The 14,881-nt window shown below is 50.1% G+C and overlaps 1 protein-coding gene across 1 annotated transcript; it reads left to right on the top strand.

The window, feature by feature from the left end:
• The first annotated feature begins 7,644 nt into the window (after positions 1-7,644).
• On the top strand, positions 7,645-9,413 carry NKX2-4 (NK2 homeobox 4). The gene is made up of 2 exons (XM_083519597.1): positions 7,645-8,258; positions 8,660-9,413. The coding sequence occupies exons 1-2, from the start codon at positions 7,868-7,870 to the stop codon at positions 9,373-9,375; spliced, it is 1,107 nt and encodes a 368-aa protein (XP_083375723.1). The 5' UTR covers positions 7,645-7,867; the 3' UTR covers positions 9,376-9,413.
• Positions 9,414-14,881: the final 5,468 nt, after the last annotated feature.

The following is a 14,881-nucleotide window of genomic DNA, read 5'->3' as shown; positions in this document are numbered from 1 at the left end:
ATTAGATGACCCTCATAGTCCCTTCCAACTCTACACTTCTATGGTTCCATATCCCACCTTTCTTCCAAAGAGCGCAAGGTGGTGTGCATACTTCTCCTCCTCCCCATTTTATCCTCACAACAACCCTGTGAGGTCGGTCAGGCTAAGGCCCAAGGTCACCCAGGGAGCTTCATAGCTGAGTGGGGATTTGAACCACTAGCCCATCCATGCTGGCTGCAATTAGGATTGCACAATTAGTCCAAGATACAGGCAGCTGTATGAGGTGTCTGTGACATTTGGTAAAGATGAAATTGTGGCAAAATTGTCCCATATAAACCCTAGTTTCTCTTACTATCGTTTTGTATGGGGAATACAAAAGATCTGATGCATAAGGAATCACTGACATTTTTATTTGTGGCCACTAGACCTCCAGTTGCTAGAACTGGAAAATATTTGTTTTTGAGAACTGATTCCACCAAGTGTGGGGAAATTAACTAAATAAGTGTAGATGCACAGAGGATAAATGGCAGAATATAATTTGTATGTTATCTGGTTTTGCTTTATTACATAAGTTAATAAAAGACTATGGCTGTCATGATCTGAATATACATGGACAATTGTGGAAAGGTTTCCTAAAAACAAACAAACAAAAACACTTTTACAACACTTGCAATTACGCACTCCTGTGTTATTTATATCATTGTGACAAAAATGGATGATGTTAACTGCCTCGACTTGTAACATGCAGCTTATTCTGTTTACCTGGGGGGGGGGGGATATTATCCACAAACCGTCTTTTACCTTTTCTGCAAAAGTGCAACATAGAAAATGAATATGTTTCCTTTTTTAAAACAAAATTTATATATCACTTGATGGTAGTAAAGCCGCTAAGTGGTTTACAAGAAGTATTAAAATTATCAACAAAAAGGGTTAAAAACAATTTAAAACATAAAATAACAGTAAGAAAGATTAAAGCATGTCAACTAACAAGAAGGATCTGAATGATTTGGAACATGTATTTCTGCTACTGGCGGCCTCTGGCCAGATGACCCTTAACTCAAGCCACCCTTGACGGCTGATAAATTGGGTCATCTTTTGATTCCTGTCTTGTTTTGAGAGTGTGTGTTCTCAAGAACCAATTATTTATTTTGTTTATGCACTGCAAATCTTGAACCCTCAAAGTCTGCTGTGCATAAATTGGATAAACAATTGGCTGCTTCCTTTCTTTTCCAATAGGGCAAGGTGGGGAACACAAGGCCTGCGATCACATCCCCCCAGGGGTCTCCCCAGGCCAGGTACCCTCTCGCCAGCCCTGCTCTGCATTCCCTCTTCTTTTGCTAGGCTGAAATGTCAATTAGATGACCCTCAAGGTTCCCTTCCAACTCTACAGTTCCATGGTTCTATGATAATGTGCTCATCCATCCTGTTGCTTAATGTAGATAGTACATTTCTTGTACATCCATTGATTCTCCAACTCGATATGACATTCTCCTCTAAATCATTTCCTTCCCACATTTTATCCTTTGTCAATTCAGATTTCCCCATACCTTCTCCTTTTCAGAGTATCCCTTCAATGAGATGAGAAAGGCTTCCTAGGCTATAAGAATTCTTTCTTTCTTTCTCTCTCTCTCTCTCTTTCTTTCCTTCTTTCCTTCCTTCCTTCCTTCCTTCCTTCTGATTTAGCTACCTATATGTCTTCTTTTTCTTTGAAGAACCTATACACACACTTTTCTTTCTGCATTAGCAGTATTCACAAGGTACCGTACTCTTGTTCCAGAGGACATAAAGTGGTTTGACTACTAGTGAAATTCTCCCTCTCCTGAATATTTTTACACGTGGGTGTGTCTGCCACTATTTTTGCATGCATCTGCATGCTCTTTATGCAATGGGGCTTTCAGTGTCATAGTGGAAGGTGCAGTCGGTTACTCTCTCTTTGTATGATAAAGTTTGTGAGATGTAACATAAGCAGTCAAATAAGCTTCCTGTTTGCCCAGAGTGAACACGCAGGGGGGTGTTACTCCAGCCAGGACGACTTCCTGTCACACCTGGTCTGGAGCTTCCTCCCCCTGTGTGTGACCAGGTAGGTGGGTGTGACCCTGGGAGACCCCATAAAAGGGGCTGGTCACACAGCCACCTCCGTCTTCTTCCTCCTGATGCCATGCTCTCTTGATACTGATATTTTGCTCTCAGCCACCAAGACATGGGCTCATTCCCATATGGGATGAACTCAAACCCTCTCCTGTAACTCTAAGCTAAAACCCGCCTTCAGGGATCCAACTATGAACTGAATGTGAGTAAACTTCTTATTACTTTTAAAAGAAGCTTCTTGTGTCTTTATTATTATTGGGAGGGATAAAAGGGGACTTAACAGGAACAGAACCCAATCTGAACAAAGCCAGACTGGATTGCTTAAGTAAAGAGATTCAAACGAATCTACCAACTAGCTTCCTGCTATATACTGGGGAATGTCGTTCTGCTGCTGACTCACAAGTGTGAGTGAGGAAAGATACTATTAAATCAATATATCCTCCCCTAGTATCTACAATATTCCCACAAAGTTCACCTACACTTTCCAGTAAGGAGGGGAAGAAACCCCCTGGGGAACTTGCCTTCCTATGAAAGCAATTGAATGGTGAAAGGATGGAGGAATGTGGCCATGGAGGAGGAGGAGGAGGAGGAGGAGGATGTAGGGTTTCCTGTCATCATTTTCACTTGGAGTCCCCGATGGGCTATTTATGTTAGGATTATTCGTGCAGAATTCCCATTTGCATCGCCACCCAAACAGGATGCAACCTTCCGCTGGCTTCTACAGACTTCTGAGTGAAACAGCAGGCCAGCCTATAAAAGAAGAAAAATAGAAGAAGGAGCCTACAAATGTGAATTTCATGCATCCGGAGGCCTGAGCTTAGAGCCCTGGTCAGAGCCGCTCCGCGAGTCCTACCCCACGTCCCTGCCCCCAACCTCAGCAGCTCCCCCTGCCTGACGCCCTTGATTTCTCTGTGGATTTTCCGCCGCCGCCGCGACGGGCCACGAAATCGGAAACCTCTCCGAACCTTCATCTCTTCTGCTTCCTTCACATCTCCGCGCCCGCCCGCCCGCCCGCCCAGACACCCACCCGCATCCGCTTCAGGTGGGGAGGATGGAGCCTCGGAACCCAAACACGTCTAGGCTAATAGTAGGTGCCTTTTCCCCTTTCAGAAACGTTTGCAACAGGAAGAATGGTGACTCAGGGACACCAGACGGGGCTCCCCAGAGCCAAGAGGGCAATTCCCGGGCGTAGATCAATGGCTGGATCAGGTGCCCTCGCGCCCCATCCATCCCCGACTCAGGTCCCCACTTGTGGGCTTCCCGTAGGCAATGCTTGGTCTCTTCGGAAAGAAGTGGCCTGATCCTGCAGGACTCTTCTTCTCAGGCTCTTACTTTCTCCTAGACGTGGGGAGTTTTTGATCTTGAACCTGCGGGTGGGTGGAGGTAGTTCTTATATCGAGGTATCGCACTCCTTGTAGGAATGGACTTGGCAGTCGCAGTTTCGTGCGCCTCTTCCAAACGGTGCCCTGGCGAACGAGGAGGGACGTTTCACCGAGGTTTCCTCCTTCCCTCACACTCCAGTAACGTGGAAAGGCCAGCGATCTACAAACTCTTTTATGGGTTACTTGTGCTGAGAGTTACAGCAGCGAGGTGTAAAGAGGTGACCCCAGTTTTCTTAAAACCCAGTAACCTATTGAGAGAAAGGCGGTTTACCGGCGTCCCATTCGAAAAAGCCAATCCTAAACATTCCCAGCCAACAGTTCCAAATGTACCAGCAAGACAGCTGCGTTGCTTCAGTCGGAATCGCAAAAAAACCCAAAAGTCCACACTTTTAACATCCATTAGTTTACATGCGAAAAACGCTTCACGTCGGGTTTATGGTGCTTGGCCAGGTTTTGATTAGGAAAGGCGACTGTTTGCAACAGCCGAAAATATTATAGGCCTTGAAATCATCTTCAAATTTTGAGCTCTATAAAGTAGCAGTAGAATGGATAGAAAACTGGCAAGATTAATCAGAAAGTTATATTGAGCGTTTGCTCAGGATAACTCTCTGGTGGGTTGCAATAAGCGTCCCAAAGCAGCGTGAACTTGTTTAAAGGGTTTTAGTGGATCTGAACAGTTTTAGAAACGCGACTGATAATTTTTATAACTATAGTGCGCTCTTGCTGGGACGGAAGTTCCATGGAACCTTTTGAGGTCTTCACGTATATAAGACTGAGACTAACTCCTGCGAGGAGCAAGTCGTGAAAGATCCCCGTCTTTGCTGCCGATGTCTTTATAAAGGCGCCCAGAACAAGCTTCTCCCCTGAACAGCAGATCACGTAGAGTAGAAACCTTTAATCTGAGTAGGGATTTCCTTGCGGGGTTCCCCCGATGTTTTAAGGCACTCAAAATGCTTCCAAGGTGGATCTCGTTTTCATTGCTGAAAGTAATTCATTGTTCCTCCATTCATTACCACATATACACCGCCCCACATATGTATAAAACAGAAGCCCCCCCCCTAAACTTCTCGACCGAAATACAGGTTTTGTTAAAAGCACCACAAGTTCAAAAAAAAAAAAGCAAAACCACCACCACAACCCTTACATAAAATAAGTTCACGCTGTAAAGGTCCGATACAGTCAACACCCATCACTTTAAGAGCGCGGCCCTGTGCGCGCCTGCTCGGAAGTTCCGTGGGACTTACACCCATGTACGTAGGTCTAGGACTTGCAGCCTAAATTAAGTATTGATTTCAGTGGGAGAGGTTTAAGCAAGAGCTGAAGTCTCCCACTGAAACCGATGGGCCTCCAAAGTGCTGAACCTTGACTAGATTCCTGTGCCCCTTTGTCCCACAGGGGCCTCTGAAAGAGAAGGCCTTGCTTTCAAGCAGCAGACAGGGACCCTTGCCTGAGCTGGCAGTGCCACTTCAGACTGCAGAAGATGACACGTGTGATGGCATGCTTCCCCCAAAAAGGATCCTTACTCCCAGGAAACAAGCGCGTCATCAAGGCAGTCAAGAGAGCATGGTTTTCTATTGGTGTGGAGCCTGCCATCTGAAGTGACATCAGCCAGACATAGGTTGACATCTCCTGGTGCCCTTCTCCGAAGTAAGCTCAACAGCAAGCCTCTTCCAAGAGCGGACAAAGAAGATTGGAAGAGGAGGAGACTTGGCATCGGAGCCAAGAAAGCCATAGGCTAGTGACCTACTTGCCTGCTCCGGCTGCTGTTTGCTGCCCACTCGCCACTGCCCACTTTGCAGCAGCATTTGTCCAAAGTACCTCGATATGGCAGGTATTGTTAGCGTTGTGGCAGGCACAACTCCTTTGGGGATGCCCGCTCAGCACCACCCTTTGGTGTTATTGGGCCAAGACGCATGGAGAGTCACATAATAACGTATGCTATTGTTAGCTATTGTGTTACACATGTAAGTACTTCTGGGCGAGTGCAGAGTGTCAGTTCTACACGCTGATGCCCACAGTGCCCACAACCTTATAGACTTCCAACTGCCAGCGGGCAGTCCACAGGGAGCAGAATTCCCCCTTCCCCTCTCCTTTCCCGAATGAAGCGCTCTCCGCATCGCCCCTGACAAGAGTCGGTAGGCGTTTCATTTTCCTTCTTCAGCGAGCAACTTTGTAGCTCTAGAGCTTCTGCAGTAGAGCCAGGACTAGACCTGATCGTCGCTCACTTTTTCTTACCGCCGCTAGACCTCGTCTCCACACACCTTTTCTCCCAGGCCAAAGGCGATCGCTTTCAGGGCTGCTCCTAGAAAACGGGAGCACTGGCGGCTCTTCATCCTCACAGGGGTCGCTCCATCTTGATCAGCGAGAAGCGGCACCGTCTAGTCTCACCTTCCCAGCCAGCGTTCAGTCCTGCTCAGAGAGGACAGGAAAGGCGCGGGACGTGGAACTCTTCGAGGGCCACAGCGGTCTAGCTGCGCCGCCAGCTCGCCTTCTCCAGCAAAAGAGTGAAGCCACACAGAGAGGGAGGAGGCGATCGGTCTCTAGCGGGTTGTAAATGGAGGGCGCTTGTTTTTTACCTCTGCGTTTCTTCTAAAGATAAGAGCCGTCACCAAAACACTTGAAGGAGACCCAGCGCTAGAATCAGACTCAGCCCTAGTTGGGAATCCGACGGTAGGGGACCCGACGGGTTCAGGTCTGGCACACGTTTAATATCCTGTCAACCCAGATTCTCCTCTCCGTGGTTACACACACCCACCCACACCTGCTTTAGTAAATCCAGCTGCCAGGCGGATCTTGCTTCTAGCTTCCAGAGGAGAACGTGGTCTCTGCCCGAGAAGTCACGCTAAGGAGAAGCTGCTGTTCTTCATCATCCGGCTCCGACGTGACTTGGAACAAAAGCACTCTCTCCCGAGGTATGCGTTTAGAATCGGATTCTTAGACGGACAGAGAACTGGGAAAGCTCCCATCCTCATCCTTAAGCACAAGGCCGAAGCAAATCCGCTTTCGTTTCCACGGGACACGCTTCCCAAACGGTGCCACTCTCTGTAGTCCGTGCTCCGACGGCACGCTCATTTTCACTCGATATCTTAGGTTGGACCGGAAAAGTCAAGCAATGTTGTAGCAGGGAGCCGAAATCTATCCTTTCCTGGGTACCGGGGGCGGAGGGGAGTGCTGTTTTCTTTCTTTAGCCCAGTGAAGTAATCGCTTGTGGCATGCAGTCCCCACACTGCAGTATCCGCAGATTTCGCAGGCGCAATTTGTCCTGTACATCCTTGGACATCCCTTTTCCTTGGACAAGACTTTCGATTTCTCGCTTTCTTTTCCCACTGCCCAATATTGAAGGAAGAGAACTGGAGGACTTCAAAGCTTGCTTCCAGTTAGGTGTTTCAAACAAGCCTCAATTCAAATCATATCCTACTTAGCAATTATAACGCGCTTTTTCCATGCTCAAAGCGCTCCTCTTCTGTTATCTCAGTCATCTTTACAACAACCCTGTAAGGCAAGAGAAACGTTCTCATCCACGCGCGCGCGCTCAAGGTGTTGCTTTCAAGGGGGGGGGGTTACTCTTTCGCCAACCTTGCTGCCACAGTTTTGCTGGAGGGTGTAAAAGGGACCCAGTCCAAGAGCGGCGGGCGCTCTCAAACGCCAGGCGGGTGTGCGCTGACTCCGAGGGTCGTGCCGAACGGGCCTGGAGCGCACTCCTCGAGCAGTCGGTACATCAGCCTGAAGAGGCGTCCAGGGCAGAGGCGTGCCTGCCTACCCATCCATTTGGTGTCCAAGGGACGCCCCGGGCCTCGCAGGACTCGGCCTCCCCCAGCTTTTGGAGCAAGAAGTCGAGACGGCGTCGAGGGTTCTCCGCCTGGCTCTCTCAGGGGCTCCCAGTGAGCGGGGTCGGGGTCCCTAATAGTTGCTGAGGGAACCCTCCGAGTTGGGGTCCCTCTCCCTCTGAGGGCCTCGGGGAGGCGGGGTCCCCTGTGCCTAGCAGGGGCTCCCTTTGAGGAGCGTGGGGTGGGGGCTCCTCGTACGCGGGGAGTGGTTTCCTACCTTGGAGCAGCTTGGGTGCCTCTCTAATTGGCGGGGGACCCCCCTCTCCACTGGAGGGGGCTCCAGCCGCAGAGGCAGCGAGTGGCTGCTGGGGGGGGGCAGCCTTCCTTGTGGCTCCGCCCCCGCCGGTGTCTGTCGTAAAGCGGGTGCCGCCGGACTAAAAGAAACCCCAGCTAGGAGGCGAGAGCTGCGGGAGGGCTGGCGCGCCGCCGCCGCCTCCTCCTGCTGCCGCCCCCTCCTCTCCTTGGCCGGGCTCCCGCGGCGGCGGGCGGCGGCGGCGGCGCTCAGCCCCCTTTTCGTCCGGACTGGGCAGCCGCGTCGGCCGGGCGAGCGAGCGAGCGCGCAGGGAGCCCAGGAGATTCGCCCGGCGAGCCATGTCGCTCAGCCCCAAGCACACGACGCCCTTCTCCGTCTCCGACATCCTCAGCCCCATGGACGAGACCTACAAGAAGTTCGGCGCCATGGACGGCAGCCTGGGCGCCCCCCTGGGCGTGGGCGCCGCCGCCTACCGGCAGCCCCAGAACGCAGCCCTGCCTCCGCCACCGCAGCAGCACCCCATGGGCGCCCACAACGCCGCCGCCGCCGCCGCCTACCACTCCATGGCGCACGCCGGCGTCTCGCAGTTCGCCCACGGCCCCGTGGCCGGCTATTGCAACGGCGGGCTGGGCAACGTGGGCGACCTGGCACCTTATCCAGACAGCGTGCGCGGAAGCGCAGCCGCCTCGGGCTGGTACGGAGCCAACGCGGATCCCCGCTACCCCACGAGTAAGCGGGGAGGGGCTAGAAGGGAATAGGGCTGGTGGGGCTGGTGGGGCTTTGTACTCAGACTGCATTTTCTTGGGGGAGGGCTGGAATGCGTCCCATCTTTGGTGGCCCGTCTCTTCCAGCGCCGCACCCCAAATCTGGAGGCCCTTACCCCTAAATTTGGGAAACTAATTGGAATTCCGCAGTGGGGAGGGGGAAAATACTTTGGACGTGCTCAGGGACACTCTTGACATCTCAGGGCGCATAAGAGTCCCAGCTCTTTGGGACTCAGTCGCCTTAAGCGCTTAATAAGCTGACCTCTCCATACTTGGTGAGGGTGACGCTTTCGGCCCGAGGTCCCGTTCCCCGAGATTGCCCTCTGCTCTAACTGCCTCCTAACTCTCCCGTGTGTGTGTGCTCAGTTTCCAGGCTAATGGGCCCGTCGGGGGGCATGAACATGGCCGGCATGGGGGCTCTGTCGGGCATCGCAGAGGCTGCCAAGTCCCTGGCGCCCGGGCTGCACGCTGCGCCGCGGAGAAAGCGCCGGGTGCTCTTCTCGCAGGCGCAGGTGTACGAGCTGGAGCGGCGCTTCAAGCAGCAGAAGTACCTGTCGGCGCCCGAGCGGGAGCACCTGGCCAGCCTGATCCACCTCACGCCCACGCAGGTCAAGATCTGGTTCCAGAACCACCGCTACAAGATGAAGAGGCAAGCCAAGGACAAGGCCGCGCAGCAGCTCCAGCACCAGCCGCAGACGCAGACGCCTCCCGAGGGGCCCGGCCTGTGCCAGCAGCAGCCGCAGCAGCAGCAGCAAGCCCAGGCGGCGTCTCCCAGGCGCGTGGCCGTGCCGGTTCTGGTCAAGGACGGCAAGCCCTGCCCGCACAGCGCCGCCGCCGCCGGTCAGTCTGCCGGACAAGCTCCCAGCGCCAGCGGGGCCGGGGGCAGCGCTGCCCAGCACCCCCAGCAGCAGCAGCAGCAGCAAGTGACCTCCCTGGGCCAGGCGCCGGACCTAGAAGAGATGTCCCCCAGCCCGCCTTCGCTGCACAGCCAAGTGGGCGCCCTGGCGCAGATGGACGCGGCGGCCGTCGAGTATAACGGCGGCCTGGTCAACGCCAGCTTGCTCTATGGCCGGACATGGTAACAACCCCACAAACACCTACCCACCCCCGCGCACACACCCCAAAATAAACCGAACCGCCCTGTTGCTCTTCCTCCCCCGACCCCCGCAAGAGATGCCCGCTCCCGGGACGCAGCGACCTTCTCCTGCGCTGGCGGGCTCCGACGGCAACCAACTGGACTCGGTTGGCTTAGGGAGACAGGGGCAAGCTCTCTCTGCCGTCTAAGTTCTCCTCGGCTCCAGATCATCCTCAGGCCACTAGCCCAGGTATCTGCCTACTTGCTGAAGACTACAGGGGGATTAAGGAACGATTTGTTAACGCGGAGCTGGGGATTATCCGCTGGGAGCAGGTTGTTCTCTGGCGTAATTTTGTCACCCGCTCCAGTGGTGGGCGGGAAAGCGGGGCAAAGAAGCCCCCCACCCCCCAGCAAAGCTTGATCTGAATATGTTCATCAAGACAACTCCTGGGCGGTTCCAGAAGTGGGCTGGATCGGGGTTTTGTACATATCCGATCAAGGCAACCGAGCAGGATCAACAATGAAGTGCAACTTATCTCTGGAAAAAAGGGAAGAGATCCTGTTACTAACACTAATAATAATTTTATATGGGAGTCCCTTAAGTGCAATCTCGTTATTATTGATTGAGAGCTGATTGAATTGGAACTCGAGGTCGACTATCAGCATGATCCGCCATTTTTACAAAAGGGAAGGCGCAACTGTCGCCTGGACGGTGGCGGGGGAAGGGAGAGAGAGGGAAAGAGAGGAACCCGGACATTCGGGATACCCCGCCATAGGGGTAATTTCCAATACCACTTTTTGGACGCGGACGCGCAAGAAAAGTTTTTAATTATTGTTATTTACTATGTGTTCGAATGTATTACTGGCAAAACCTCATACAAACCCAGGCATTGTAGAAAGAGCAGGCAAAACAAACGGCGGCCTCGTTTTACTGAAAGGTGCATGAGCAGATGAGCGAGATGGGCACCGCTCCCTGCCTAGTTCCCATAACAGGTCCAATTCCGTGAGAAGTTCTCCTGCGCAAACCCCACTGAAATCAATGCGAGCTGAGGAGGAGCACGAATAAACTTCCTCGAGGAGCAACGTGCGCCTCACTGAATGGGAATCTCCACGCTGGTAAAATAGGGTTAGGACTGTATTAGGAGCTGAGCTCTTAAGAGGACCAAAAGAAGCAGTAAACATGGACGGGGCGGATAGAAACGGCAGAATTCCTCTGTCCATTAGACTGGGAGCAAAGGGTCGAAATAAACCCACAGGCAGGAGAAGGTGGCCCTGAAACAGGAAACAAATTATGTTTGCCTTTGAAGGCTGAAATCCTCAGAAAAGTTTAAATTGCAGTGGGCTTTAAACAGTCTCGACCCAGTGTAAGATTGCGTCCAAAGTCATTTGTAGTCTCTGGCGTGGGCAGGAAAATCGCTTTTACATAATTTTGTAAGTCTGTTCTTTGGGCGGGGGGGGGGTGTTATTCTGTTGTTTTAATTGGCTGGCTGCTTTTTGCTGTTGTTTGCTGTTCTTAAAGATTGGGATTATTATTCCTTCCAACACGCCGGGTCTGAAATAGATCTGCCGTTCTCAAAACTAGCACGAGGTTTGTTCGTAACCATTTTTCCTCAAATGGTCATCAGAAGCAAAGAGATAATGTCCCACGAAGTCCTACTTGGCGGAGGCCGTGTGTGTGTGACTTTTAAATAAGTGGGGACAGTTTGAAAACCTCAGATTGAAAATAACACGAATAAAGTGAAGGCTGGATCGAAATCTGATCACAACCATGTCAGTGAGCCGATTCTGCCTACTTTACGCAAAGCAAGGGGATATCAGAAATTCATAAAACAGGATGCCCGAGAAGAGAGACGCTTGTGGTGCCGCGGTTGTTATAAGCCTATTGGAGGGAAGTTCCCGGTTTGCTGCTGCTTTTTAAAAAATTGATAACATAGGAGTTAATTTATATAATTTATGCCATTAGTTAGTTTTAAAGCGGGCACAAGCTCACCTGCCAAAACCCCACTGGCAGGACCAGGAGCCACGCGAAACCAGGGAGTTCCCGGTTCACATTCATGGAGATGGCGCAGGAGAACTTCCAGGAGGCTTTAAGGTCCCGCTTTACCGAGCTGAATGGGGCTTTGCTACCACCGAGCTCTAAGTGCTTCTGGCCGGTGCTGAATTGAAGTTTCTTACGCGTAAAGAGTTCTGTTTAGGATCTCAGAGCACAAGCCAAGTACTCTTGCCCAGTGCACAGAATTCCCCTCCCGCCCTGGAATGGCGCGATCCTATGCACGTCTACTCAGAAAGAAGAAAGACATTTCCTTGGGAGAAAGTCCGGTAGGACTTACTTCCCAGTAGACACGCGAAAGACTACGCTTTCAGTGCATTTTAGGTAATTATTTTGTAAACACGTTATTGGGCATGATGGATTTCCGTGTCTCCACAGTTAAGATAAATTTGGGCATTTTCCATTGCTCTATTTTCTCCGTATTCCTCAAAGTGACATTTACTGCTAAGTTTAGGTGGGAAGTCAGTTCCATTAAAACAAATGGATAGTTCTTTTTGAAGTTAACACTGGATCTTTGGAAATACAGTATGTGTCATTTAAAATAAACTCGGAACCAAGAGGACGCGATCTAACCAAAGCTAGGCTCTTGTTTAAGTCTTTTAAACGAGAAAGCTCAAGTTTAAATCTCTGTCTCTCGTTTCACACTTGGGCTGGATCCTGTCCATTCGGAGCAAGTTAGACTGCGATGGAAGGCCCATTTGAATTTAGAGGGATATAGGCTGCACTCGCCACTTATCTAAGCCACATTTAGTTCAATGGCACTTTCTTTTATGTAAGCGCATGTTCTGCCGCACGTGGCATTTAAGGCGATTGCAGTCAATGGGACTTAAAAGTTAGTGGCTCTGAATTTACTTTAGCTGTATCAGGTTAGATTTAGAGGGACTAAGACACCGTGTTGTGTTTAGAAGTCGGGTTAAAAGAAAAGAAAAGCAAAACCACGTTGTGAACGAACGTCTTAAGGCTGCAATCCTAAATACTAGGAAATCAGTCCCATTGAACTCAGTGGGTCTTACTTGGGAACGCCAGTTAGAAAATGCATGGGGAAGAAAGAGAGAGGCTCAGACTGCAGAGGGACGAAATAGGCTTAGCATATTCTGTGGTGTTTGGTTGATGCGGGATTTTCGTCTTCTTCGCTGCTCCGGACCGAGGCCCGGAATGCTACCTATAACAAATGGCACACCTCTTTCCGATTAAATCCGTTTGAGATTCAACTATAATAATTATGAGATGGCACAAATACCTGGGAGTAAGTCTGAACTTACTGGGACTTGCTTCCCAGGAAAAATGCACAGGATCGGACTGTAAGTACTTAAATCCAAGTATTTGGACTTAATGGTAAAAGGACCGGGTTGCATGAAATGTTACAATCCTGCTGCACCCTCACTTCCCTCCCACCTCTTATTGTATTTACTATCCTAAATAAACGTTTGGACAAAACATACTTTAGCCATTTGCAGACACCAGTTTTATTTTCCCTGTTATCTTGATTAGGATCACTTTATTTGGACCAATAAATATTCATTTTTAAGTTACTGTTCTTTGGGACTTAAAAGACAGTGACATCTTAAAGTAAGAGAGGATAAGGCGGGGGATGGGAAATATCAGCGACAAAGAACTTTTTGGAAAAGGAAAGCGTGCGAGATGGAGACAGAAAAATAATTCCATAATTATTAGGGAACTGGTGAGTTATTCGCCTGTTTTTAAGATGTACGCTTACTTACCTGTAAAACTAAATGCATTGCCTCGAAAGTCCATTGGACGTGGCAATACTCTCGAGTAAATGTGCATACTGTGACCCGACAATCCTATATGCACGTCTACTCAAAGGTAACATCCATTGAGTTTAGTGCGGCTTACTCCAAGCAAGTGAATATAGGATCGCAGCCTAAACCTGATTAAAATTACTAGCACGTACTCTCCCACCCACCAGAAATGTTCCTAGGATAGAAGCGGAAATGGGTGAAGTCATAAGTTTATGAGCAGCACTGGGGCTGTAAACTACCTGGAAATAGTTCCCGCTGAAGCAAAAGGGAGTTTATTCTAAGTGAACATCTGTCGGATTGGGCTGCACAAAACTCTAAAGCGAATATAGAAACCGAGACCGCGGGGAAATGATGTGTTTGGGGCCACGCGAGAGTTTTGTCTTCCGTGGTTTGATCTGGCACAGTTCATTTAGACACGCGAGCTAGGAATGTGCACGTCTGAACCGGACCACACGCGGTGATCAGGAAAAAGCTGTTGCTTGGGCAGGCCATTCCTGCGGGAGGAAAGCGCGTGTGGACCGGGACATTGCCAGGCGCAAATATCTGTATACCAAGGTGGAGAGCCTCAGGTGGTCTAACTTGTTCTGGGCTCTGAACTAGCGGGGCTGAGCCCAAAGAATGAGAGCGACGGAGCACGTGAAGAAGCGACATTGGCTTGGGCCACCCCGGAATGGTAAAGGATTCTCTTGGTATTTACAGCAATTCAGTTTAGAGACGAAGGGACTTTCCCCAAACTACAAAGGCCTTTCCCGGGCGCCCAGGAGCTCCCCCAGCTCGCCTAAACTTGAGGGTGAGGACGCAGATAGACGCGCTCCAGCTCCCCCGGAACTTCCTTCTCCGGACTTGAAAGGAGCAGGCGCTCGGCCAGTGCTCTCCTGGTCACTCCAGCGGAGCTGGCGCTGCAAAACTGCCCGGTGATTTGTGCCAAATTATTCGTAGGGTTATTATTCATTTCTTAACTCTTGTGTGGGATTAAAATCCAATCAGACCATTTTTGCAAGCCCTGTTCCACACCATAATAAAGTGGAGGAAAGGAGATGGCATTGGCAGTTCTTTTTAATGTGAATAAAGAGCCAGAGATAAATGGAAGGAAGGGGCCTGAATATCGGGTGTTTGCTCTCAACTTTTATCTCTAGAAAAAATGTTTAATTTAATAATCTAAATAAATGAGCTTCTTAATTTGTCCTTGCACAAAGGCAGCAACAGTTTTCTTAGTCCCTGCACAAAGGCTGTGCAAGTTTTCCAGTGTGCGCAAGTCTGGGAAAGTTTCGTTTTAAACCTAGAAATTCTGTGTGTGAATGCACACATATATTATTAAAAAATGTGTATCTCACCCACAGTGAGTCAAGGAGAGCTCTTGGATTCTCTGAAGCTGTAATGGGAAGCCTGAGAGATGTCTTTTGAATGCCTGACACCTTGGCAAGGAAGGCACCAAGCAAGGAAACATCACTATTTAACTGCATGTCTAAAGCATACTAAGTTTAGCTTGGCAAGATTTGCTCAGGAATTGTGATGACTAAGCAACACTACTAAACTGAAAAGGGCATGTTGCACTCTCCACCATAATGCATCAGAACATATCTACTTGTTCCCTGTGCAGCTCCTAACAGCAGAATAAAACTATTTTTTAAAATAACAAATATTATAACCATTGCAAGTCTTTACTACTCTGCCCATCCATAGCTAAAGTATATATGCTA

Source organism: Podarcis liolepis, assembly GCF_965112155.1.
Source record: "Podarcis liolepis genome assembly, chromosome: 8".
Classification (NCBI taxonomy): domain Eukaryota; kingdom Metazoa; phylum Chordata; class Lepidosauria; order Squamata; family Lacertidae; genus Podarcis; species Podarcis liolepis.
Note: the sequence above shows the minus strand (reverse complement) of the source record. Positions and strands in the feature narration are given on the sequence as shown.